The following is a 27,741-nucleotide window of genomic DNA, read 5'->3' on the forward strand; positions in this document are numbered from 1 at the left end:
AATGATAAGCACAGTATAAAATACTATATAGAATAGAATGCATTTATGGTATCTTCAGTGAACCTGGAAGTACCAAGAAGATTTTTGGGGTGAGGTCATATTCAGAGATTTAAGATAACCTTTTAATTGATGTGCAGTATGTCCTCGTTGATTGGCTGGGATTTATTTGCTCAGATCAGACCTTAATTTGGTGGGGGAGGGAGGAGTAGGTGGAGAGGAAAGGTTGCTTTTAATTTCACCTTAAAATAATGGCTCTGTAGTTGTGAACAAGACATTCACAGCACTTGTAGTAACTGAGGGAATTTGTACAAGCCTTGTTCATCTTGGTATGGTCTCGGTACTTTTTTTGTCTAACATCTGTTGTGTAGGCTCTCCCAAGTTCTTAAATTACTAGAGTTGCATAGATGAATGATACTCTGAGAATTTTAAAATACTTTAAGTTATGTAATCTAGTACAGGATATGTGAGGCTGGGGGCTGGAATTTAAGAAGTATAGGCAAGGGAATAAAATGTGCTAAGTATGGGAGTCACCTTAAGAATGATTGCAGCTGTAATATACATTACCTGTGCCTGTGGTAGACTGTTAGTGCTGGCCAGAAAGGGTGCAGAATGTGTAAGGTGCTTTAATCATTAAGGAAATATTCTTTAAATGTTGAGAAAAAGGACTCTGCTGTTGAAGTAGGTGTTGGCACTATGCTGTAATTGGATTGACTTGGTAGGCAGAAATATGTCCTGTATCACAGCTCAGTGCCTGTTGCTTTCTTAATATATTAAATAGTGCCAACAAACTTTGGTCAGGTTGTTGTACTGGACATTGACCCATTCCTTTCAGTCCAATAGTATCTAATTTGCGAGGGTGGGAGTTAAGCCAAACATTGTGGTTCTAGTTTACAGGCAATGTTAATTATTGCAGCAAACATGGGCAGAGAATGAGCAGACCATCTAGGCTGGAGGTGGGGCATAAAGCAAGCAAAGATCCCCACTCTGCCTGCCTCTGTAATGCCTTTGCTATTAGGAGAGGGGTGGTGGAGAACGAGCACTTGAGTAAGCTTACCTGCTGTTTAGCATTTAGTGTTTCTGTTCTGGGGTCTGGAATGGAGCAAGCAGCCATCAGAACAGAGCTCTGATATCTGCAAATTCATGTACAGGACTAAAGGAAGCACAAGTGGCTTGAAACAAGAAACCATGCTCCCCTTTAATTTTGACGTCTGCTTTCCTTCTGCCGTGCGTTAAGTCTATACCTAACAGACCCTCATATTGGAATATTTTTTTATCTTTCATCCCATTTTTGGTGTCTGTCTCTCTCTCTCCTGATGGATTTTACAAAGAGAGAGATTTGCCCGGTGTTTGTCATAATTAATTCCCACTGTTGTTGCTGCTCTCACAAGGACGGTGCTAAAGAGGTGGGTAGGAATTTCTACTGTATTGGATAGGCACATGTAGCTCAAGTAAGGCAATTGTAGCAGGAGCCTTTCATGAACAAGTCTGCTGGACTGGTCTGACTTAACATAAACTGCTTTGGTTTAAGTTAGTGGGAGACCTGATTTTGTATTTAGGAAAAACTTAAATGTCTTATGTGGGGGTGAGTTCTGGGAACAGCAAATATAATGGAATAATGAAAACTGAGTCAGTTCCTCATCTTACTTTGTTTGTGCCTGGCATAGAGAGGTGACTTGTTCTCTTCTGAATAATTATAACAAAACTCTCATACTGTCATACAGACTGTTGCTGTATAGAAACTGAAGGTGAGTGAAGGTTGGAGCTCCTATGAACTTTTAAAACTGATCTTCTGGAATATCTTATTAAAAACATTTCTTTAGATAGCTAATGGTCTTGCACAGGTAACTTTTTTTTTTTTGTTTGGTGCTTCAGTTGCAAGTAACAAAATAGTGCTAAGTGAGTTAAATATTATTCAAAATCCAAACAAAACCATCCTAATTCATAATATGTCATTTTTATCTATCCTGTTTGTGCTACTTTTAACTTAATTTGGTGTTAGAATCATTTAGCATTGACTATTTGCTCCATAAGAACACATACAAGTGACACTTCTGAATTGGTAAGAGAAGATAATTAAGTATTCATTGCTACAATTTTCTGGATGTAATCTGGATCTGAACAACGTGATACGGATCATGCAAAATACAACACAGTTGTTTCTCTTCCTGGCATTCAGAACTATTTTGAAAGAATGTTCTGGAGTTTGTTCAGAGTTACCTGTGTTAGCTTGTTTTGATTTGTTCAAGGAACATTAGAGACTGCTGTTGGATTTTAGAGCACCCTTTCTGTTTGACTTGATAAATTCACAAACTTACTCTGAATGATGTATAAAATATTCAACTAGTGATCTTGCTTTTGTTGTAAATGTGGATGCAGATTGTAAAAAAGAGTATTGGACTTCATTTTTGTCCAGTTAAAATATCCACACACTCTGTCTCATCAAAGCCCTTCTAATTATACATCAGCTGGATCTTGTGTTGATTTCTGAGCTAATCTCGATAGCTTCTATATTACAGCTTGGTCTATTATATATATTAATAGCTAAAGACCTGACTATTATAGATAGTGCCTAGGTATCATGTTGATAGTCACATTAGCAATGCAAGGAAGTATTTAAATGCTCTGATGTCCACCCAAAAGATGAATTTTGTGTATTAAACAGGTCTAGAACAGGTATCTGTAACAAATATGTCAGTTCCTTGAATCTGCCATTTTTAAGAGCCCATTATTCTTTGTAACAAACACAGGTCAACCACAAAAGTAGTGGCAGGTATTCAGTGCTGTTGTAACTGAGCATCGCCACTTAGGAGTGGGAACCCACAGTTTCTAAAAAATCCATTGGCTTGTCCTCACTCCTGATTCTTCCTAATGAGCTTGGAGAAGGGGAAGATGTGGGAACTGTGCTTCTAAATACATGACACATGCATACCCTCAACTAGTTAATCTGAACTGCTTGAGCCAAGAAACTGAAAGTATGCCCTTGAGTATCTTCAGCCTTCCAGGGCCTGTTGAAAGAGTGTATGGTTGCACACAGGACACACCAAGGTCACTTGAAGCACAGGACCTCTTTCCTCATTTTCTCCCTCGTTACAGTATGCTTAGAAATTATGTGTGCAGCCAGGCCTTTCTGGTTGAGAAGTGGCTTCCTGACTGATTACAGCCTCAGGCAGTGGGTAATAGTAAAGGTACTTGAAATATCTGAACTTTAAATATCCAAGAGAATTTTTCAGTCATTAACTTGGTAAGGTTCGTAGTTACCCCCTTATTAACTTCCTCATCACTTATAAGATCTGATGCAGTTGCAAGGATGGAACATAGAATAAAGTACCATAAACAGGAAACTTTCTCATTTATTTCCTTAAGCTTATGTCCAGCTGTGCCAGCCATTTTTATATTTTATTTCTTTGCTTTTCTGAAATGAGATCTTCCCAAAGATCCTTAACTGACATCTTGCGTCTGTTGCTGCTGTCAGTGATGTAAATTGGAGTATATGCAGGCTGTTGCTACTTTCAGGACTCTAGTTATTTAGGGTATATATGTGATGCAGCTGGGAGTGTGTCCCCCAGCCCGGGTAGACAGAGGCACACTAGCTTTGTTGGAGCTAGTGTGCTAAAAATAGCAGTATCTGTTGTGGCATGCGTGGTGGAACAGGCTAGCTGCCACAGTATAAATCTGCCTGACACTCTTTCCGCCCCCCCCCGCGAGTCTGTACTCGAGTGACTAACCTGTGCCACAGCGTCCGACAGCTATTGTCGCGTGTCCATCTATCTGGGCTGGGAGGCACACTACTAGTTGCAGTGTAGACATAACCTGAGGAGCCCCCTGTGCTCGAAATACCTGGGGTATAAATTACACAATGGATCATGTAGCCAAAGTAACCACCTTAGAAGTCTGAATACCTGCTCTCAATTTAAGCTTGGAAAGTGATCATATTTAAAGAATTTAGCTTTGCTAATTGTTAGTACTTTAAGCAGTAAAATGATTAGAGACCAAAAAAAACCCCACAGGAATTTGGGGAGAAAGTTAAAGATGAAGATAATTTTAAGATCTATTGCAATGCAGTACAATGCTTGCTAATGTCTTGCTGGAAAACTGGGAGATTGAGTGCCCATGTTGCTGTATCAAGTTTACTTTTATAAGCTCTGGTCTGGTGTCTTATCAGCTGAGCCATTGGCCTCTGATAAAGTTCTCATTTTCAAAAAAGCTTTTAAAAAGCATTCTTAATGTTCACTGAGAGGCCCTGCTCCGGGGCTTACTTTTGTCACACTATATTCTTCAATTTTATGAATCTTAACTTCAGGGATCTGTAAGCTAGAGCAAAGTTTAGAGCAAGGAAACAGGTCCTCCAGAATAGAATCAACCAGATATTTGGATTTGTTGTGTGAAATACATCCAGCATACTTAATTTTTGGTTATTAAATACACCTCTCCATTTGTCTAGGTGCATGAACAATGCATACTAAAACTACAGCTAATAACAATAGAAGGCATTAGAAATCTGGACTCCAGTGCTTCCCCTTCACTCATCCATCCCTGTTGGAACCCACCTCTCCCTCCCTTGGAAGAGTCTGGGAGAGAAAATAAGCTGTTCAGCATGCCTGGAAGGTCCACAAACTACCCTCAGACCAATAGAGAAGGAAATTTAGTCTAGGAATCTACTGAAAATACTATGTTAGCCCCCTTCCATTTAAATGAGGGACTGTTAGCCTGAGTTTCTTAGGGAAAAGGTTGAGAGCCACTGAACTATGACCTTCCTCCCATTATGCAATCTGGGAAGGGCAGAGTGGTATGTTTGTAACCACCAGGTTGAGAACCCTTGCCCTAGCTGGTGTATCATACAGGGAGAATGTCTCTAGGTGCTCAGGACACAAACCATGAAGGTCTAAAATACTTCATATAGCCCTGTTCCTTGACTTCTACTTCAGGACTGGCTCTGTGCTTGGTTTCATTGTGATCCACCAGAGGTGCAGGCTGATACGGTGTCGATCACTGCACTAAATGTATACCTGAAGTAAGTAACAGATCTGGTAGCTGAATTTAAGTTGATAGTTTACTTTGCTGCAAACTGAGACTTTAAATTACTAAAACTATGAATAAACAGAATTGGCTGCTTCCTCTTTCAATGTGTTGCCATCTTTAATATTAAGTTGAGATGAAGACTGAGTAAAGTGAAGTTCTGTGGGCCCAATTCTGCTTTCCTTAGTGTGCACAGCCCCCTCCAAAATCAGTGGGGATGTTGGTCACATGTAAATAAGGAAATTTAGCCCCATATATATCTGCACTGGCTTCCATAGGATCCTTATGGAAAAAGTGCTGTAAGAGATGATTTTGCTTACTCTTTTTCTCAGGAGAATGCCTTTGTGTTGCTAAAAGTCAGTGAAGTGTTGCCAGTTAGAGCTGCCTGTGTAATCCTAACATCTATTTGTCTGTCAGACTGTCCTGCCTTATCAGATTTATTTTTGACTCAGAGGCGGAGGTATAGGGAAGTCTCCAATCAGTCTATGTCTAAGACACTGAACAATTTACATAGACATCCAGACAGATTGTTTATGGAGCTGAATTCTTTCCTTGAAGATGAATCTATGCCTAAATCTTTCTGCGTAACTGTAATTTGGAACAATTCTAGGAAGCAATCTAACTCTTTGCTGTGTGTGTTCAGGTAATCATGTGGGTTAGTGTACTGGAGCTGCACAGAAGATGCTCCCTTCTGAGATGACATGTGCCCCTCTAGCCAACAAATTCTTCTTCTAAAGTTTAAAATGGCTGAGTAGTGCCTAACTGCTAAAGCCCTCAAACTATATAGGGGATGTCTGGTAGAGAAAAAGGATGAATCTGTTTTTGAAAGATCAGTAATGAATGATTGAGGAACAAGACATCCTGTGCCAGATTTACCTTTGTAGTTCACACCAGGGATATGAACTTGGCCCTGTGTATACAGAATATGGGTCTGTTAATATGAAGGTTGTTTCTGCAATTTTTAAACGTCATTGCAAATTAATAAGTGGGCTTCCTTGTTGCTGTATCCCCACTGGTACTTCTGTGTGTTTCAGGGAGTCAAGCCAGCTAGCTTTGATAAAGTAGCAATTCCTGAAGTGAAGGAGATCATTGAGGGATGCATCCGACAAAACAAAGATGAAAGGTAAGCTCCACTTCTTTGAGGCCCAGGTAGTTGTATTTCAGCACAGACTAAAGCACTGGAATAGTCCTATAAGGCTTCAGATACTATGTATTGGAAACTTTCTGGATAGTGTCGTATATATAATTCTGATAAAATGCTGAGGTCTTGAGAGCGGTTATGACTGATATGATGCTGAGTGTGATTTTTGGGCTATTCTATACTGACCACATTGTGTTAGCTGATTTGATTATTCACAACGGTGTTCAAACCCAGTCACTCTTTGTAGTAGAGAACAGTGATGCTCTTTCTTACTGTGCCTGTACAGGTTGACAGGTTGAGTACACCATTTGTACTCTGCAGGGATGTATTGTTTGGAATATAATTTGCACCAGTGCTTCCCAAATAGCACTAAAGTTGAAGGCCTAAATGTAGGGCATAAGACCATAATTACCTCTAGGTAAGAGGAAGTGTGAAATAGAGGATTATTCCTTTCATCGAATACCCATCTCCCTTCCACTTGGTAGCTGAGACCCAGTGTCACTGGCATCTACCAGTTGTGGGAAGGAAGATAGGTAAAGCTCTCTCCAGCACTGGTAATGTTACTACTTTTGCTGAGAGGGATGATGGAGATCATTGGCCACTGATACGCTGCCAGGGCTGTCAAAGATAAATACAGGTCTCAAACAGAATGAGACAGTTGGGTAAACAGTGAGGAGATGACTGGTCTAGGGTTTGGAGGCCATCTTGAATAGAATACTGACTTGTTTATTTAAAATGGCAGTGTCCGCTGTGCACAATATGTGGACTAACAGATGTATTATGGTACTTTAACCTTCATAAAGCCATACTGTTTCAAGAGTTATTTTATGATATGCTGGCCATTATTTTAAGTAATTAATGTGATGTTGTGCTGATAGGATTAGGGATTTGTAGTTGAGATTCAAGTGAATTTTAAGCCACTGACAGTTGCATGCTTTTGCATCATCTTGGGGTTAATCGTTTATTGCATTTTGAAAAGTTTAAAAAATTGGCACTGGAAAAGAAAAATTGAAATAGCAGATTTAATCCCCCCATCCCAAAAAACAAACAGAGGAGTTAATGGGAGTAGTATGAAAAGCTGAGAGTAAGCTTTTTGGTATCGCCATTCAAGGAAGATGATGTTCCTTACTGATTTTTGTCAAAACCTAATCATTGTGTATCTTCTCTCCCTTTCCACTTCTCTATCCTGATATGTATAGATATGCTATCAAGGACCTTTTGAACCACGCTTTCTTCCAGGAAGAGACTGGTGTGCGGGTAGAACTAGCAGAGGAAGATGATGGAGAGAAGATTGCCATCAAGCTCTGGTTACGAATTGAGGATATCAAAAAGCTTAAGGGCAAATACAAGGACAATGAGGCAATAGAGTTTTCCTTTGACTTGGAGAGAGATGTCCCAGAGGATGTAGCACAAGAAATGGTAAGGGCTCTTGTGTCCTTTTTGGGCATTTGTAATTGTTTTTAGTTTAGATCAACTCACACACTTTCTTCTGAGGTTGGGGTGTAACCTGCCATGCTTTTATTGTCCTGGCAGACATAAGCGGGTGAGGGACTGGTTGTGTTTGGAGCTAACCTTCAGAGGAGACTGGGAAGTTGAAGATTATACAGCAGAGCTGTACTTGTTGTATTGGTGTGGCAAGATGTGATATTGAACATCCATGTGCCCTGCTTTAGGTGGAGTCAGGGTATGTCTGTGAAGGGGATCACAAGACAATGGCCAAAGCGATCAAGGACAGAGTGTCTCTGATCAAGCGAAAGCGAGAGCAGCGTCAGTTGGTGCGAGAAGAGCAGGAGAAAAGAAAGCAGGAAGAAATCAGTCAGAAGCAGCAGTTGGAACAGCAGCTACAAACAAATGCTACCCAGGCAGGGGCAAAGCATCCTCCATCTGCCACTGGCATCACTGCCATCCCCACTACTTCAGCATCAGTGTCCACACAAGTAGAGCCCGAAGAGCCAGAGGCTGATCAGCACCAACAATTGCAATATCAACAGCCCGGCATATCTGTTCTGTGTAAGTATATTGCCTTAGGCCATTCAGGATGTACTCCCACCCCCTTTAATTTTACTCTCCTTCCTTCTGGGGAGTCTTACTGATTTCCCTTTCAAGTGAAAAATCAGGTTACATGATGCTGATAATTCTGCCCACAGTGGGGTATCCAAAGTATTGAGTTGCTGCTTCATTTCTTGCTCTTCTATCTGGAACTCTACAGTAGTATATGATTGTAAGAGGAAGAGAAAATAGTGAGAGGCTAGTTGATCTTCCATCCATATATGCACTAATAAAATGAGAGAGAGAAACATAAGTTACCATTTGCCCTGTATAGGCAGCTGGGTATTAAGATCTTTTTTGGATATACTCAGACTTGAAAGATACACCTATGTGTGCAAGGCAATGAGGCTGTTCATCCTCTTTATAATATATATATAAATATATAAATTAAAAAATAATAATAAAAAAGAACCCCTGGTTAGCAGAGAGGACCTTGTAACATTTTCAAAAGAGCAGCTGAGGGCCAGAGCAAGGCAGAACTGAAGCAAACTTCTTATTTCCACATTTAGTTGGGAATAACTTTTTGATAACTGTCTAGGTAAAGGAGCTGTTGAAATGATTGTCAGTGGCTTTCCACGCTCCTCTCCTGATCATACGGATCAATTTAGTTCAGCGTTGGACATGGAGCTCTCAGGGATATATCCATATATATGTTTGCTATATTGGAGGAAGAGAATCTTAGTTTTGGACCAGTTTTCCTCTTAATAATCAATAAAATATTTAAAAACTGCCAGTGTACTGGGTACTGTAGATGACACAATGAAAGTAAACCCTGCCCTGAAGACCTTAGTTCAATATAGGACATGTTGCGGAGTGTGGAGGAGATGGAAGACATCCTGTAGTCAGGGCAGGTTGTGAGACTGACATTATTGCGTGCAAATAATAGTTTTTTAAGGCTAAGATTTTCAGAAGGGTGTTTAAAATTAGACTTCCAAATTCATACTTAAACACCTGAGTAAATCGCCTGACTTGGACAGTGCAAAGTACTTGTAAGCTCTGACTTCAGTTATTAACTGCTGGGAGCTTAGCACTTTGGAAAATCAAGCAACATACATTTCCAAGCCTAAATTTAGGCACCCATTTTTGAAAATCTTGGCTTGTAATATTCAAGCAAGACTGTAAAGCTTGTGAGTCCACAGTATTGTTTTTGAACTAAAGTCTTGTGGTCTTTATTTTCAGCTGATGGGGCAGTTGACAGTGGTCAGGGATCATCTGTTCATACTGAATCATGTGTGACTAGCCAACAGACTGTGTCCTATGGTTCCCAGCATGAACAGACTATCTCAACAGCTACAGTCCAGGGATACACAACTTCAGCTGGTCAAGTGCAGTCTCAACAACATGGAGGATATCAGCCACCCACAGTGGTAAGCACAAACCTCAAAAGGCACACACAACACTATGGATTACGTCAATCTGTTTGGTTTTGTCACAAACTTTCCTCTTGTCTTTCAATCTGCAGTGTATATATTTAGGCTTGAAAGGATAAGATTTTTATTGGTAAATGTTGATTTACCATACACACAAACGATGAAAAAATATTTCCATAGATGATCAAAATTTACAGATAGGTGAAGTAAGAAAAATGCTGCTTGAGAACTTGAGCTTGATTTAGGGATACTTACTTTATATATTTTGGTATGAGATATTGACAGTTTGTGTTATAATAGTTATAAAGCGTAACTTTTTGAACCTCACATCTACTATAATTAAATAATTGTCTGCCCTCCATAATTTTCCACAACTGTGAAAATTTAAATTGATGAAATTATTAAAAAGTGCTTAACCTACAGTTTTGCACAACTATGACAATGTAAATCTATAATAAAAATGCTTAAAATATACATTGCTATTGTGTCAAAATTGTATAAAAAATACAACTTGAAATCTGCCAAGCCTGTGCATATTGTATGCAAATGCAGATTCTACCTAAAACACTTTGGGCTATGTGCACCTTCTCAAATGCAGCACTTCATTTAGGATGAAGAGGAAGTAATCTTCTGGGGTTTTTTTGCATGCATTTAGAGTGAAATGGGTGGATTAGTATCAGTCTTGACTGATGCAACCCTAATTTGAGGGTGTTCTCACGTTTGAAGTCTATGCTTAGTCTCACTCAGGAGAGAGTGGTGCTTCAACTACACTTAACAGTGAGCATGGAAGTTCCAAGGATCAAGTGTCCTTGAAAGGACAGACAGGTATTAGAATAACTTAGTGAGAGCTGCTCTATAAATGTGAACTTGCTACATGTGTATTCTGTAAGGCTTTGATTACAGGTGTCACAGGTAAGAATTTTGAACCATTATAGAATGCTGCATGTAAGCACTCCAGACTGAAGAGATCCCACATTTGTGTGTTCCCATTTTATTTATAGCTTGTCTTGAGTTGCTTGTCAGTTGCCATGCATATTCCCTCCCTGGAAAATCTGCAAAGGCCACAAATACCCTTTCCACTATGTTCATCTGCTACCCTTTATTTGGTACCCTTTTTTCCCCCTTGATACGTTTTCAATGCTGACTTTGTAGGAGCTCTTAAAAAACGCTGCCTTTCACCGCTGTAGTATTTATATTTCAGTTCAACAGTCATCGCTGGCTCCTTTATTTGCAAACTCAGAAACAAATAATGGTACCATATCTGGAGAATACAAAACCATTTTCTGTTGAGTCTTGGGAATCCTCAAGTTTCTGTTTTGGTATCTATAGCAGGGAATTTTATTGGAGTTGTTAGTGGTGTCCGCCTTTCTCTTTGAAGAAACTTACCAGTTGCATTGATGAATAAATGGCCTCTCCATCCTTTCCAAAGGCACTTAACCTGAAGGTTTGTGGCGCTGTTGATTCTTAATCAAATGAACCTTCTAAGCCGTCTAAAGTAGTTCAATGCTTGCTCTCTTAATTTCCCATATTTCAATCCAAGGATGTGGCTTGGACCAAAAAACATTCCAGGCTTGACATGGCTGGCTTCCAGATTGAATGATTAGAGTAACAGTAGGGAACCCACTAACAATTCTGCTGAGCAGTCCAGATACTAATCTGAAAAATCTTGATAAAATCAGTGGTAGACCTCCAGAAAACCACCAATCTGGATATATATATTTTTTACATTTGGAGTTCAATTCTCTTTGAAGGCAAGGGGGCAGTTCATTGTGAGAATTTCAAGGACTAGAGGAACAAATCTTGAAATTATGGGTTGGCTACTATACTAACACTTCCATCTTTCCACTTCTTTCCTTTTTACAAGTATTTAATTGGGTCAGATTCTGACCTAATGGCTTCGGGGTTGTGTCAAAATCACAAAATCTTGGCTCTTTATTTAACAAAGCCATCTTCTAGAAAATGCAGTAAAACTAATATTAAAGAAGCAATTTTTTCCAAAGATTAAACTCTAACTTTTTGCTCCACAATTCATGTTGTGGATGATGCTTAATCCTTATGGTAATCACTTGACTGAATAAAGCACTAAATGCATCCTATCAGTCCAGTTATATGTATAGGAAGCTAAACTCCTTTCTAGAAAATGAAATAGGTTTTGTGCAAGCAGAAAGACTGGAGAGACAAGTACCACTGACTTTGACATACACACCTTCCCCCACTCAACCTAGTGTGGACATCTGAAGGCTGTGCATTAAGCACCTAGGGTCTTTCATGTGTAGAATTGCTTGGTACTGGAAATACCACTTCAAAGCTTCCTGAAATGAGTGTACAGTGAGAAAATATCTCCTATGTCAGCCCTGCTCTTCGTGTGCACATACAAATTGCTTCTGGTAGGAGCACTAATGGAACCCTCTTCACTGTTGAATAATCAAAGACAAGCTTGAGTCCTCAGAGGTGCACACTTCCTGTTCCCTGTGTGCTGACCTTCATTAAACTCCCTCATATCCTTTTGCACACATAGCAATCAGCAGTAGTCTCATCATGTATGTGAGATTTTTTTGTTTGTTTTTGTTTTAGCTCATTACAGTTGTACAACTTTTCATTTTAAAGCATTCATTTCTTAATTTTGTTTTCCTCCTTAGCCTCAACGTGGTCGTAGCATGTCAGTATGTGTCCCCCATCTTTCTGCTGTTCCCTCTTTGCCCTGCATCCTTCCCAGTATTCCTTCTACCCCATCGCCAGCATTGTGTGCACCTCTTTCTCCTTCCTACCTTCGGACTGCCCCTGAGGAAACCTTTGCAGAAAAGCTTTCTAAAGCACTGGAGAATGTCCTGCCCATGCACTCTGCCTCTCCACGCAAGCACCGACGCTCCAGCCTGCCCTCCCTCTTTGTCAGTCCTGTATGTGTTACTGTACACCTCCTGGTACACAAAGATAAGTTACCATTAAATACATCCTGGTTTGATTTATTTAAAGTAAAGAGGAGCTGATTTTAAATCCTGTGCCCTATGCAACTAGAGTGCTGATTCCTTCTCTTTGGGAAGCACCATGCTTATGTAACAACTAATGAGCAATGTTGGCACCTGAAGTTTGACTCAAGTTTTAGGGAAAGAACTGAACGTATCACAGAGGATAAAGAGAGAAGTTACAATTTAGTCTCTGTCCCATAAGGTTAGTTCACCTGCTTCTGCTTTTAGGCAGTCAGTGACATTCTTTCAGCTCCTGGATAAAATTGTTAATGTCAAATATGACCAGGTGTTAAAATTTACTAGTAGCAGCTGGTTTGCTCCAGAGCACTGTGTTTTAGTGGGGACAATGACCTTTTAGATTTATAATGTTAAAACCAATCAGACGGGCTTCTATCAGTAGGAGTAGCAAACAGTTCAGCTTCCTTCTTCTGTTTGATTCTGGAGGGAAGTTACAGTTAAGTTTCCATTGATTCCTATGTAAATATTGTCTTTTGAGTTAGAAAGACTGCTTCTGTTAGAGCAGATGTTAGATGCTAAGAGCATGAATGGAAGGCAGTCTTTCCAGAGTAAATGGATTCCATTTGAAGTTAGAAGTGGTTTTTGGCTTCAATTTATTCTTTAATTTGAGGAAATATTTCCTTTTAAGGGGAGGTTGGAGAATACAGAATCAGTTTCCAGAACACAGGAATAGAGTATAAAGGACATGTCCTTATTCACTTTACTGTGCACTATGGGAGTTTGCTGCTGCTTTTTCAGAGGGGAAATTAAGTGATCTGTTTGATTATAGTGAACTCAAAGAATCAATCACAATGTCATGGTGAAATCGGTTGCTGGTAGCTCTTGTAGAATCCTCCTGAAAGAGGGACAATATTGCATCATGGCTCGATATGCTGGGGCAAAGTGAGATGAAAGTATCTCACCGAACATTTGGAAATGATGCTCTTGATTGTTACCCTGCTGTTGAATTATCCTTGAACCAGATCTTCCTAACTGACTTGAACTTCTAGCCAATGGGAAGCAACTTCTTGGCAAGTTCTCTGACTCCAATAGCCTGTAGTAGTCAGTGATTGCCCAGTTGCTGCTGTTCTCCCAAGAGCAATTAAATAAATATGTAAGTACTGTTGGTGTAGAAAGTATGAGGTGCTAGTGAAAATCAGTAATGACATATATCGTAAAAATGCATTACTATTACAAATTACAGTACAACTTTTCCTCACCCTTCATTTTGGCCCTTGGAAAAAGAGCCAGGATGGGCCGAACTTAACACTTTAATCAAAAAGTGTATAACTTTGCTTTTGAGAACTTCACTGCTGATTTAGTACAGGTCTATTCAGATTGGAGATGCAAGAGTAGTCTAGTCAATTCTAATGAGTGTTAATTGCTTGCCTATTGAGTACCACAAATGTGAAGGGCAGTTGAAATCAACTGAGTCCAAAGATGATGCAACATGAGTGACTCTTAAGAGATGTCTTAATCTTGCGACCTTAGAAGGTTCATTCGTTGCCTTTTAGCATATAGCAAGTACTGAATGGTTTCTGAAAGAGTAACAACACTACATCTTCATGGGCGATAATCCGAGTTAAGTAACCAAAAACTGAAGAGCTCTTCTCCCTTTCTTGCCTTTTTTGTGTACCTTGTAAACACAAAATCAAGAGATTGTTGCCTCGCTGCTAGCTAGTTCAGAGTTGGTTGTTTTGGTATAATTTGCACACAAATCAGTTACTCAAAGGTTTAACTTAAAGCAGTTGCAGGTATTGTGAAAGTAAGTGTTTCATTGTCCGCAGCAAATTATCTCTTTTGTGAATGAGAAGAAGGGGGCTGTTACGGAAAAGCAGCTTCTAACAAAAGCAAATACTTCCATATGCAGTCATGTTCACCATGGATGTATTTAATGGATATTTACATTTTGTAATTTCCAAAGCAATGTATGTGTTATTGATCATGAACTTGGAGTAGTCATTCTATAAGGTTACTACACAGAGCTGCCTAGTGAGCTGTGCATGTTCATGTCCTTTCATTTCTAAATGTATGAATTACTTGTCTTGTTCATATCAATACAGCCTCAGTCTCTGGTGCATCCGTGTCGGGGAACACCAACGTTCCCAGATTCACAGATATTTTTCCCAACCATTCATGAACGGCCAGTGTCTTTCTCGCCACCACCTGTCTGCCCGCCGAAGGTCACCATTGCTCAGCGGCGCAAGAGTACCTCCTTCTTGGAAGCCCAAACGTGCCACTTCCAGCCCTTGCTGAAAACTGGCCAGAGTTTACTTCCACCTGGTGGTAGCCCCACAAATTGGACACCAGAGGCAGTCGTTATGCTGGGCACTACAGCTCATAAGGTCACTGGAGAGCCCCTACATGTGCAAGTCAGTTCAGTACCTCCTGAGGATGCTCACTATAGAATGCCACAAGAAGCAGTGTACTTAGTGGGCATGCAGTACCAGCCACAGTTGCCAGAGCATTATGATACAGTAGCATATAATTCCTATGGGACTGAACAGTACTTGAAACAGGTGCCTGAACAGAAGCATGTGCAAGATGGCCCTCTTCAGAGCTCTGTTTATGACTACCAATCTGGGCAGACCTTCCTGCCAAGACATTTACAGAGCTTGAGGCTGGATTCTGGAATGAGCCCACTTTCACCATTGTCCAGTGTTTCATCTCCATTAAGTGCAGATTCCACACAGTTGAAATGTCACCAGGTATTTGTTCCTCATTCTGCACCTGCTGTGCTTACTCACAGTGGTGATGGCAGAACAAGCTGTGTTTTTGAGTTCCATGTACACACACCAAATTCGGCTCCAGGAGAAGGGGGTATCTTACCCCAACGTATTTACAGAACCTGCCGGGGGTCAATGGATTTTAATCAGGAGGAGTCCACTCAGGCAACAGGGTTGCATGGTCGCCTCCAGCCTGTGACAGAGGAACTGTGTAACTACCTTGTTCCTGAGCTAACAGTACCCAGAGCGGGATCTATCAGAAAGAGCTGGCCAGAAGGAAGTCCGGAATACTCAAGTGATTCATCACAGCTGACTTCCTCCGACACTGGTGATTTCCAGTCTCCTCCCCCAACAGGGGTGTTGTCTACAGCTTTTGGTTCAGACTTCTCGTTGCCCATTGTCCCATTGCCTCAGAAGATATTTCAAGAGTCGCAGCTCTTCATCTGTTTCCAACAGGGAGCCTCAGCTCAGCAGGCCTTGTCCACCTCGCTTTCATCAGGACCACCTGCACTCTACCCTCAGGTTACAGGAGCAAACCATTCCAGAATTTCTCTGCTGTTTAAGTCCTCCTTTACACAATTAAGAGCCAGGTTTCCCTTCTTTCCTTCTCCTCTCCCTTCCCCACTCCAAGTTGTTCTAGATCTTGGAATTCAGAGGATATGTTCCCGCTATATCAGTAATATACTAGGATCTCAGTAGCTTACCAGGTCTCACCTAAATAAGTGAGACATCGACAGTTAATCATTCTACCTTCAGCCCAGGCTAAATCTTGGTAGGTGGGGCCTTCTAACATTTGTAGCAAATAGTCAGTACTCCTTATTGTATTTTCCTAGCTGATGTTCAGCTCAGAGATCCAGGGGACTGAAATGCAGGGTTGATTTTTCATCCTGAAAAGGTTATGGATTGGGTACAATAAGGTATGACTAATTCTGTGGGAAGAAATACTGTGACGAGAGAATCATGCTTTCTCTGGTCATGCAGTCAGTGTCTTCAATTAAAGAATTTAATATTGTTTAACAAAATACTATTCATACAATGTAGGATAGAAAAACTAAAATGCCAGTTTATCTGTCCACTGTCCAGATGCAGGCGAAACTCTTACTAGGTTTCAAAGGGATTTCAGGGGATGAGGTGTGTCCATAAATATACACAGATCTGGGAATGTATTTATTGAAGGAGCACTGGGAAAATAAATTTTCATAAGTAATTTTCAAAGTTAACTATTTTGATAAATTAAAATGTAAACTAAAGCCAATTGCACAAATTGTCTGAGCTTGATATTCATAAGGTATCATTTCCACATAATGGCAGTACCTGGGAATGTTAAAAATAAAACAAACTTAAACATTGTTGGAATTTACATATTTTTATCGATACATGTAGTACTTTCACTTGCAAGAGCCAGGAGAGAAGAGGACCTACCTAGAAGTAGACTTCTCTTCTCCCTCACTCCACTCATTTCAACAGTGAAGTTAGGATTCTCTTCACTGTTGCAGTAGCTGGGGACTAGCCCATTTTTTTGGAATGGAGGAGATGTTTAGGAAGAAAAGGAGCTTTGTTGTTCTGCAGTGTATAAATGTAGAAAGGTCAGGAACCAGGGATTCAGTCTGAATGCTTTCCTCATGGGATAGTGGAGACTTTTCTTTCCACCCACTCAACACAAGTATAGGCTTGTGGGGATAGCTGTTTCAGAATGCAGCTTTTAAGCACCAGTCTGTTAGATGACAGTTGCTGAACTCCAAGGGAGCCCACTTAGAGCATAGTGAACCTTCAGTGTAAGCAGAGTGAAAGTCTAGTGAAGTGCTTTGAAACAATTTGGGACTATACTACCCTATAAACACTATTTTGTTACAACAAACTTCAGTAAGTGGTTTCCTATGTATGTTAAAGACTAAACGAATGGCTGGGAAGGTAGCCCAAAATAAGGAAGATAATCCATATGTGAGATATTTTATTAAGAGCTCTTGACTAATGTGTTAAAATAGTGCATGATTTAGGACTTAAACTGTAGCCTCATGTAGAAGTGGCATTACCTTAGTATGTAACGTTCAAATCATAACGAATAGGCAATACCTTCAAGAAACTATTAAAAGAGCAAAAGAGAGCTTACCTGGATGGTGTTGTGTTTTCCAAGGATTTTTCTTAAATCACAGGAATGCTTTCCAAAAGTATTCATGGAAGCAATATACTGCAGGCATGTACACTATCTCTAAGGGAAATCTTGTGGCTTTAGTAATTTGAAAGAATATTTCATACAGTACTTTATACAACTTTCTAAATGTACTAGACACTTCCTACTTTTTCAGCCTTCCCACTGAAGTGACAAATTAAGAAAGGGAGCTGGGTGACCTTCCCTTTCTGAACTATCCTGAGGGGTATAATTACTGTAGGTCCCAGTTTCTGATACAGAAGGATATTTAGTCAAGTGGGAATGAAACTGCTGAGAGGGTAGTTGCCATACTGTTTCTTCAGTCTCTTCCACATTCGCTTGTAATGTCCTTCGTCCATTCTTTTATTTGCTTATTCATTCGAAGTTGTCTCTTTGTGTTAGCTAGGACTCTGTGGACTGGAACCCTCTGTCTCTCCAACAGCTGATCCAGTTGATAGGCTCTGAACATTTATTAGGGTTTGAGAATCTGGAAGTGATTTGATGTGGATTTTTGACATGTCTTTCAAAGTGAGCTGAGGACACACACATGCTTGATTTAATACTGGTCTAGAGCTCTGTATCTTTCTTCAGCTGATGCTCAAGGATACAGATTTCATATCCTTTTTTAATTTTCTTTCTTTTGCCCCGGCCACCTAAGTGTGCTCAGTGTGTAAATGTTCCCGGCTATCATACCAGGACAGCCTGACGTAGATCCTAAAAAAACACTGCAGAAGGATGAAACTGGTAGGCTGACTTGCCTAATATGGAGGGCTGTTTGGGTTGCACTGGTGTTTTTGTTTTTTTGTTTTTGTTTTTTTATTAGTTGTTCTGGAAAGCTTAACAAAATAGAGCTCATCACTTCCCCATAATGCTCTGCTCTGTTGAATAGCTCTATATTAAAATTAAGCCATAGTATTGTTTTGTTTTCATTAGAAATTTGTTCCAATTAGACCATCCTAGTCAGAAATTATAGATGCTTGTTGCAGAAGCCAATAATTGCCCAGTCTGATTCTACCTGTTTCCATTTTTTTCCTGTAGACACAGGTGCAAGGCCAGCCAGTCTCAAGTAGTATATCAGTGGGGGTACCATGCCAGCCTACACAGCAAAGTCAGCAGGTAAGAATAACAGTTCCTAAAGCTGGGACTGATGTGTAGTAAGTTTAACTTGCAGCTTGCTTTTTATGGGAAAAAGTGAACAGGAGGATATCCTCGTCCTTTGTAGAAAGGATATAGGCTTGTTGGTGCAGATGCTAGGCACAGCTGCCAACTTTTTTATATTCTGGTGACTTTTTTATACATGATGGCTTATTTTTGACTCAAGTATGTAATTGAAGCTTTCCAGATTTGAATGGGGATCCTCTTGATGATGTGTTTGAGTAGGCAAAGGTGTACATCTTCTCTACTCTCGCAACCTCAAGTTTACCACATCTAGTTCCAGTGTGTGCTTGGTTTTGAAAGTGAAATTTTGTAAGCTAAGTACAAGTGGACTATAGTGCTTGCAGAATCTGGCCTTCCAAATTTTCTCAATGATTTTCTCAATGAGGTTCCCTGTGCAGGGGCACCTTCTCATAAGGGTATGGTAAAAGGACTTATGTCTAGGTTTTGGGCAAAGGGCTGAATAACTGAAAGACATGTTTTCTTACTTGGGCACTGATACAACTATTTTGTAGGATCTTTTTGTGAATGCTGTTTTCTGTGCCTTTCAGGAAGGTGTTTAATCTCTCTTATTTGAAAAGAGAGCTCAGACTAACTCTTAAGTAATTTTAAGATCTAACAAAATGATTGGGTAGGTGGAAACATGAAGATGAAACACCAATCTTATGGTAGCTTATCCTTTTGTCTTTCTTGCATTGAAGTTTGTATAGTGTACAACCCTATTGTCATGATGTAAAGTGTAGTAGCAAGTAGACTTCAGACTTAATTTGTGAATTTCTTGACTTCTTTGGACAGCCTTAATGCTAAGCAGCTATGCTTAGTGTAACTGTAGAATAATGTGAAATCAGTCTTACTAGCTGTCTAATATACTTGTTCCCACATCTGTGTTTCTGATAGGTACACAACAGGGGTTCCACTCAGAAAAACTGTACATCTTCTCTTGACAGCTTTGACATCTGCCTATTCTAGGTAGCCCTGTCGGATCGTCTGGCTTTTGTGATATGAAATATTTTCTGTGCTGAATAATATTCTGTTAATTGTTTCTTCACGTACACTAATTCTGTAACAGGATGCGTTAGCTTCCATTGTAACTAGTGAAAAATTAGGGCTCAGTGTTGGTGCCAGAGCTGTTTTAATGCTGCGGAATAGAAACTATCGTATATGGTTATCTCCTATATTTACAGAGTGAAATCTGGGAAAATCTACCCAAACACATCTAAATCTGAGACGTTTTTATCTGAAGAGAAAATAATCTCTTGCCATCTTTTCTTGCAACAGAGTGCACAGCAGCTGGCTCCTTCCCAGCAGACAGGACAGTACCAGCTGCAGCAGTCATCCGTTTCCAGTGGAGCTACCCCATCACAACCAGTTTCTCAAACTCAGACTCCACTGATCATGCCGATGCCTCAGGTACCAGCTGGAACTCAGGTAATTAAACTTGGTCTTTTGCAAAATTAGGAGATTTCTCCTCTCTTCCTTTGTTGGCTGCCCCTTTTACTGGTCTGCCTTGTGTCCTAATGGTTCAGAAACTACTGCTGGAGGTGACACGATTATTCTACTATGTTTAAAAATTTGGCAGGAACAGAAATGTCTGTATGCCTGGAATCCCTTTCTTTGGAATATGTGGCAGAAGTTCAGTGGTTCAGTTGAGGAGCAACAGCACTTAAAAGGGAAGCCTTTCTTACATAGAGATCTTTGTCAGGTTGTCTAAAATGTGACAACAAGACACAACTTCTGCAAAGATTAAAATAATGTGTCACCTGCACTTTGAGGAGTTTCATGTGGCATTGTTGACACTTTTATGTAGGAGAAACCTACTCCATCCAAATTACATTTGTGTGTTCATAATCAAAAAATTGTTCTCCAGTTAATAAGCATGTACACTGCCTCTTCTGAACTGTTGTCCTCTTTTCTGCCGGCCTTCCTCCTTCACTCCTTGGCCAGGATGCTTCTATTACTGAATGGTTTTATTTCGGATTGGCTCACATTTTTTGATACTATGAATGTGAGCTTTGTTAAATTTAAAGGGTTTTTGTTGCTTGTTCATTTGAACTCCTTTTCCAATTGATTGCTGGCTTCAATTGACTTGACCTTTGCTGTTCTCTGTATGCTGATAGTGGCTTTTCACTCTCCATTGCTTCCTGCCCAGACCCGAAATGGGCAGACTTCCCCATTTTGTTGTGGGATTTGCATCTCTTCCCGGTAGGGGAGGGGGGAGGGAGGGAGGATTGGTTGTAGAATTAGAATGGAGAGGACCAGAGTTCGTTTACACACATGTTGGTGCTGCAGCAGTGTTCAGATCTTGCTGTTCTACCCAGCACAACATACATGTTGCAAAAGGTTTAGAGATCTTCAGGAACTAATTGCAAAATGAGAACCCTTTGGAACACAGCAATCAACTCTCCAGCTACTCTCCCCAATCCACTCTTAAAGGGTGTGATAACTTAAATAATTCTTTTCTTTGACTCATACATTAAAAATTTTTCTGCAACCCTGCTTCCTAAAAAGTCTATCTCTATTTTCTTTGCATCCCCAGCTTCCTGTTTCCCAAGCAGTGCCGATCATCCAAGGCGAACCTCCATTACCTGTTTCAGCACCTTCTCTCCCTCAACCTTCAGTTGCCCCAACCATCCCCATTGGCTCTCATTTTCTCCCTATGGGACAGCCCTTGTCAACCTCCCTGCTCCCCCAGTTCTCAGTCTCTCAGCTCCCCATAGCAGCATCTCATGCGTCAGTGGCTCAGCCAGGCTTCCAGTCTCTGCCTATCTCTATGGCAGCTGGCATTAACCAGCCACTACTCACTCTGGCCACATCTGCTGCAGCAGCTGCTATCCCTATAGGATCAACCATTGTCCCTAGCCAGCTTCCAGCTGTTCTACAGTCTGCGGCCCAGCTGCCCAGCCAGGTTCTCCCACAGCTCCTGCAGCCAGCTGTTCAGTCCATGGGATTACCAGCCAGCCTTGGACAAGCTGCTGAAGCTGCACTTCCAGCTGGAGATGCTTTGTATCAGGTATTGTTGCAAGCCAGCAAGAGGTCTCCTAGTCTTCTGTTCCTCTGGGGCACTAGACCTGATCTGCGTGCTGCAGATACTTGCCAGTACCCGAATTTGGCGGGAGAGAGAACAAGCCACATGTTTTCTCTTTTGTTCATTTAAAGAAAAAAAAATAAAAATTCTCTCATTACACTTGTATGCAAGAAGGCATAGTTTCATTAAATTTTATTGTTTTTGGAAACCTAACTCTGGATTTATTGGCAATGGAATTTCTCTGAAAGAGCTAGTATTTTTTTCTGCTGTATGTGACAACTATGAATTTGAAAAGTGATAATATTTTATCACCCCTGCCAAAGACATCAAATTGCTGGTCTGTGTCCTGGAAAGATACTGTGTAGGGTATCTGGCAACACCAGTCTTCTGGCACAACTCACTGGGGGAAAATTGATATCTTAGCAATAAACCAAACTATGTGATCCCTGAACATAAGTGAAGTATCCGATGCAAACATGGAATGTTGAGGTGATGGACAGGAGCTAATCAGTGTCTGATTATTTAGAAGTTTAAACATTTACTGCTGTCAGGGTATAAAAGGGACAACCTGCATAGCGATGGGAATAGAGGCCCAACATGTGATGTTTACCACTATTGTAATGTAATATATATTACATTGAAATGTGCTGTCCAACAGCAGATAATAGCAAGTACTGTTTACTTGCGGTGTGTAGCAATGTTGCTTGGCACTCAGGTGAGCCCACCTCCTGAGTGTGGAAAGGGGAGAGATTGTAGGAACATTAGCTATTAGTTATGAAAGATTACCAGCAGAGGTTGCATATCCTGTCTGCGTAGTGGCCATTCAGCCTGCAAGCTCTTCAGATTTTCCACTTCATAATTTTGTAGATAACTATGGGGGGAGTTGGAAGGTGAGGATTCATTTACCTGTTAGGGACTTTGAAACGCTTCTCTTTTGTGAGAGCCCTGAGAGAGAATTTGCTGGTTCATACTACATGATTGTTTTGGAGGTGAACTTGTTCACCTGGGCAGTCTGCTCTGTTCCTCTTGGAAAATGATTTTTAGAGGTGCTTGAACATTCTGGAAGGGTGTCAGGTTGGAACATGCCCCTGCAGCTTGACTTGCCATGTTTTCTTTTTTCAGCCTTTCTTTCTGATTTCCTAACTTCCCCTGAAATGCACTAACTCAGATTCCTCATTTCTGTCACAGGGCTTCCCACCTCGGCTGCCGCCGCAATACCCAGGAGACTCAAATGTTGCTCCCTCCTCTGCTGTGGCCTCTGTTTGCATACCTTCTGCAGTACTGTCCCCTCCCTTACCCACTGATGCATTGGCTCAGCCAGGCTATCTTGCTGCAATGGTGCAGCCTTATGTGGAACAGAACATTTCAGTTCCTCTGGGCGGTCTAGGAGGACAGGTTCAAGTGCCACAGCCTGCAGTGAGTTTAGCACAGCAGGTCTCATCTGCGTCTTCACAGCAGGGAGCTTTAGAGGTAAATGTAATCTCTGCAAGTTGTGTTTGTAAACTATAAATGTCAGGACTTAAATTACATTGCACTGTGGGGTAAATTAATCCCTTCCGGGATGATATTCAGTTGGACATAATGAACTAATGTCTCAAATGACTTTTTCTTACAGCAGAATGTCATGCCAATGTGGGGAACTTGTTGCCATTGGCTGTTCTGTTGGGAAGTGAGTGTGCTTCCCAGAGGAAAAAACCTGTTAACACTTCACTTCTTGCTAGTACTCTAGATCTTTTTTGGTCTTCTCAAAGACACTCTGCCATTGGTAGCCCTTGAGAATCTCTCTTATACATGTTCCCTGCAGCTTTGCTGTTGTTGGGGGAGAGATTTGAATTGTCTTTGTGTGCTGCGTTGGCTTCCTTGTTGCACAGTCTGCTAGTAGGACGCTGGTTGCATGGCAAGCTGTAGTATCACAATGTAGCAGATGGGATGGCTGACCTCACCAGGCGCTCTGTATGAGACTTGCACTAGAGCCCTCTTCCTTGGGTATCAGATTTGAGAGGACTAGATCCTGGTTGTTATAAATTGTTCTGGAGAAATGGTGCTTTCTAGCTTTGAAGTTTGATTGGGGAGAAAATATTAAAAGGTTGATTGTGGTAAGAAATAACTCATTGGCGTGCTTGAATGTTTGTTTTCTCTTCGCAGAGTACTCAGGGAGCCTCACAGGCTGCTCCTTCAGAATCTGTACCATCAGCACAGCAACAGCTTGCACAGACTACTCCATTGGTCTCCTCACTAGACAGGTAATCAGTGGGTTTTACTAAGTTGAACTTTTTGGTCGAGAGGAGTTTCTTCCCTTGGTGGCTCTCTGGCATCTGTTCTTTACTAGGGATATTTTCTATGTAAACTGAGGGAATAACTTCCATTTTTTTCTAGGAGATTTCTCTCCAAATCCTCCAAGCCTCCTCTTTTTAAGCAGGGCCTGGAGAAGGCACACCGATTGTGTGCAATGATCTGATGTTACCATGCCCGAGTGGGTCACAACTGACAATACCAGATTCATGACAAGCTGCTGAGAATTAGGGCAACCTCCTCCCCCCCCCACCCCCAACTGGTGGTTATTCTTCCATATGATTTACCAAACCAGCAACAAAAGTAAATTTCTGTCATGAGAAGTCAGAAATAGTCTCCTTAAGTATCCCAGCCTTTGTTCCAACACCTAGACACTAGACTTAGTGATGAGTGGTTATTTAAAACCAATTTCATCAACCAAAGGGGGGTTCTTCTCCCAAAGGACCAGTCACATACCTAGGTCAATATATAACTCAGATCTTACCCAATAATCATGCTGTTGCCAATCCTTTAGTATCTAATATCTAAAGGTTTATTTATAAAAAGAAAGAAAGAGGTGAGAGTTAAAATTGACAAAAAGAATCAAATACATGCAATAATTGCAAAGTTCTTGGATCAGGCATAAAACTGCTGGCTTGTTAAGTCTCTGGTTCCTTCCAAAAGATTGGAAGGTCCCTCAGTCTCTTGGTTAGAATGCTCTCATTAGTATAAGTCCATAGTCCAGAGAACAGAGTGGGAAAGAGGCCAAGTGGAAATGTTTCTGGGGCCTTTTATATTTTTTGTCATATGATGGGTCTGGTCTCAGTACAGTCAGTGGAAAAGTACAGGCATAAGATGGAATGAAGTGTCACATGAGCTGGTCACATGCCCTTGCATGTTTGGATGAGTCATAGCAGGGGCCATTACCCATATTCTGGCTGGAAAGTTCACAGGAAAGTCCATCAGGTGGGGATAAGCTGCTTCCATGGCCCATTGGGTTCATTGTTGGGCCATCAACTTGAATAGTCGGTTCACAATGTGCTGGCTAGACTGCATGTAAACTACCTTGTGGGAGTTACCACATTTGAAATACAGGTGTATAGTCAATATTCATAACTTCAGAAATGAAAATGATACATGCATACTAATAGGATAATCATATTCAGCAAATCATAACTTTTCCATTGACCCCTCATATGACACACTTTGTACAAGATTTGTTGCAATTGTATAACAGAGGTAGCAACAGTAATATACATGGTCATATATTAATCCGATAATGTCACACCTGATATGGTAATCTATTGCAATTACACATCAAGCAAGGGGGTTACTCATTCCTGTGATACTCATACTTATTCAGGGGTTGAGCCTTGCAGAGCTTGATCCTTCATCCAGAAGATGCATTTAAATGGATTATTTTACAAACATATTTTATGGATCCCTTCCTTTCATGTGTGGTTACATATTTATTATTCAAGCAACCATATGTGATTAAAGGATTATCCTCATACCCTGTCTTCACAAGAGTAACCAGTATTGCTCTTAAGAGGCCACCCTCTCTTGGGTTAAGAGGGGAATTCAGTCATCACACACTAAAGAAGTTCAAATATTTGTGAAAATTATTAAAACTAATTATTTTGGTTTTTAGTGCACATTCTGATGTGGCTTCGGGCATGAGTGATGGGAATGAGAATGTGCCAGGATCTAGTGGGAGACATGAAGGGAGAACCACCAAACGCCATTATCGGAAGTCTGTACGCAGCCGCTCTCGGCACGAGAAAACTGCTAGACCAAAACTGAGAATTCTCAATGTGAGTTATGGCTTATTTCAGTGACTGTAGTAGTGGATAATGTCTGTCTTGAGTTTTTACAGAACTTCTCTACCCACCATCCTGAAGAGGGGTATCCTTTCTGTTTCCCTTGTATCCTAAATTCTGATAACGGCCTCCCATGTGAAGTGGCTAGGCTTCCACCCCATCTCTTTTCTTGGTGCCGTACACTATACGAGGGGTGTACAAAATATTCTTCCTGCTTTGGAGGTCAGATAGTGTTCCAAAGCTGAGCTATTAGCTATGCTGCGGAGCATTAAGCACAGCAGAACATGGTAATTCAGGAAGCAGTGATACCAGTAGTTGCTACAGAATATTTGCTTTGCCATTTGCCTTGCCCCTCAGACTGTTGACTGGGCTGGAGTTCGTTTAAGAAACCTCACCCTATTTTCACTATTACCATTAATGACTTTCCTGAAATGTTGGGACAGACTTTTTGTTCTCTTTCTTGACATAAGCAGGAAGGTTTACAGAGCAGTCAGAGTTCTAGAGAAAGATGGTCTATGTTGAGCAAGAGGGCTTGAAGGTTGATGTGGTTGGGAATCCCTTAGAGGATCATTGCCCTTCAGTGTATCTGATCTCTGTCTGAGAATGGAAAGTGAATTGCTCAAGGAGGAGTACAGTACAGTTGGCCCTCTTGGAGATCTCTTGTTGCTTTTGTGCACCTGGCCTTCCCTGGCTTTAGGAACAAGAGATGTCTGCACACTTGTACTCAGTAGTTGTTCATGATATTCCATTGTGTTCTGCAGTTCAGGCTGGAAAGCATATTTCTTCTCTTTCAGGTTTCGAACAAGGGTGATCGGGTGGTTGAGTGCCAGCTAGAGACACACAATCGGAAAATGGTTACTTTCAAATTTGACTTGGATGGTGACAACCCAGAGGAAATCGCGATAATTATGGTGAGCTACATCTCCAGTGCAGATGGAGAATTGACCCTGATCTTGTTAACCATATTAGTTGTACAAATAATCTTAGATTAGAGTTCATCTAACTTGCCTTTTTGAATTACTACTATTCTTATTGCTTCCCTGTGCACTATAGTCTTTGTCTCCTCTTCCAGTCACATTACTAATATTAGAAGCAAAATCTTTCCCTAATGTAAAGAACAGTGTCCAAAGCCAACATGTTTGGTCCAGTATTTGCACAACTAGTTCATCTGAGGATTTGGGTCAGCTTCTATCTTAAAACTTCAGTGTCTTCAAGTAAAACAGTTTTAACTTTGTACTCTAGGATTTTAAAAATCTCTTACTAACTGCTTGTTGTGAGCTGAGCTAATAAACAGTAAACTCGATTTCTGGAAATACAATATAAAACAAACTCCTCCAAGTGCAGTCCCATTCCTGTCACTGGGGACCTCAATTTTCTTCAAGTACTGTCCCTATGTGAGCTCCATGGTAGGTGTATCTGAGTCCCTGTACCTCTAATCAAAGATTTTAGGTTGCAGTGTCTGTTCAGCCCGCACATGTGCTCTCCTTCCCTCATGATCTGCCTGGAGGCTATCTTGTGCGGGCGAACTGCCCACAGTTCCTTCTCGACTGCCTTTGGCCTCAAATGGAGCGATCAGGTGTCTTGTTACTCTCTGCATCATTAGCATAAGTAGTAGTTTAATCCTTTTGTTTCCCTTAATAGTTAGTTTCCAGGATTTAAAAAAAGGGGGGGGACCCTTCTATTTCATGTTTCCTGCCTTTCTGGGGAACCCTCTACACCCCACCCTCCCCCGGAGGACGTTTAGTAGTTTAGACTCTCTAACCTCTCTGTTTAATTTAAAAAAAACAAAATAAATTTCTGCTTTCTTTGCTTTTGAGGGTGATATTACTGTGTAAAGTATTGGGAGAATCGTATATTCACAAAAGTGCAACCTCTGCCAGCAGCTCAAGGCGAGGTCTCAAAAATACCAAATCAGGATCTGGAGTTAAAATGCCTCCTGATGGAGAGAGCACTTCACTCACCAGCTGACTCCAGTGCCAGACATTCTCCAGGACACATGTTGTCCCTGGAGCCTTTAACTTCCCTTGGGGTAGAACTGAATGTTGCAAAGCTCCTG

General features: G+C 40.9%; 1 protein-coding gene across 9 annotated transcripts in view; it reads left to right on the forward strand.

The window, feature by feature from the left end:
• WNK1 (WNK lysine deficient protein kinase 1) overlaps positions 1 to 27,741 on the forward strand; it is a 164,040-nt gene that overhangs the window by 80,975 nt on the left and 55,324 nt on the right. For 5 of the 9 annotated variants that reach the window (XM_034780598.1, XM_034780607.1, XM_034780626.1 and 2 more), the window contains exons 5-16: positions 6,051 to 6,139; positions 7,357 to 7,576; positions 7,831 to 8,167; positions 9,386 to 9,573; positions 14,603 to 15,787; positions 18,453 to 18,530; positions 19,848 to 19,997; positions 21,106 to 21,579; positions 22,783 to 23,064; positions 23,740 to 23,837; positions 25,517 to 25,679; positions 26,480 to 26,596. In XM_034780598.1, coding sequence (XP_034636489.1) covers positions 6,051 to 6,139; positions 7,357 to 7,576; positions 7,831 to 8,167; positions 9,386 to 9,573; positions 14,603 to 15,787; positions 18,453 to 18,530; positions 19,848 to 19,997; positions 21,106 to 21,579; positions 22,783 to 23,064; positions 23,740 to 23,837; positions 25,517 to 25,679; positions 26,480 to 26,596 — 3,381 coding nt within the window. The remainder of the gene's footprint in view (positions 1 to 6,050; positions 6,140 to 7,356; positions 7,577 to 7,830; positions 8,168 to 9,385; positions 9,574 to 14,602; positions 15,788 to 18,452; positions 18,531 to 19,847; positions 19,998 to 21,105; positions 21,580 to 22,782; positions 23,065 to 23,739; positions 23,838 to 25,516; positions 25,680 to 26,479; positions 26,597 to 27,741) is intronic. The other 4 variants (XM_034780644.1, XM_034780670.1, XM_034780662.1 and 1 more) reach the window with 3 other exon arrangements.

This window comes from Trachemys scripta, chromosome 1 (genome assembly GCF_013100865.1).
Source record: "Trachemys scripta elegans isolate TJP31775 chromosome 1, CAS_Tse_1.0, whole genome shotgun sequence".
Taxonomy (NCBI): domain Eukaryota; kingdom Metazoa; phylum Chordata; order Testudines; family Emydidae; genus Trachemys; species Trachemys scripta.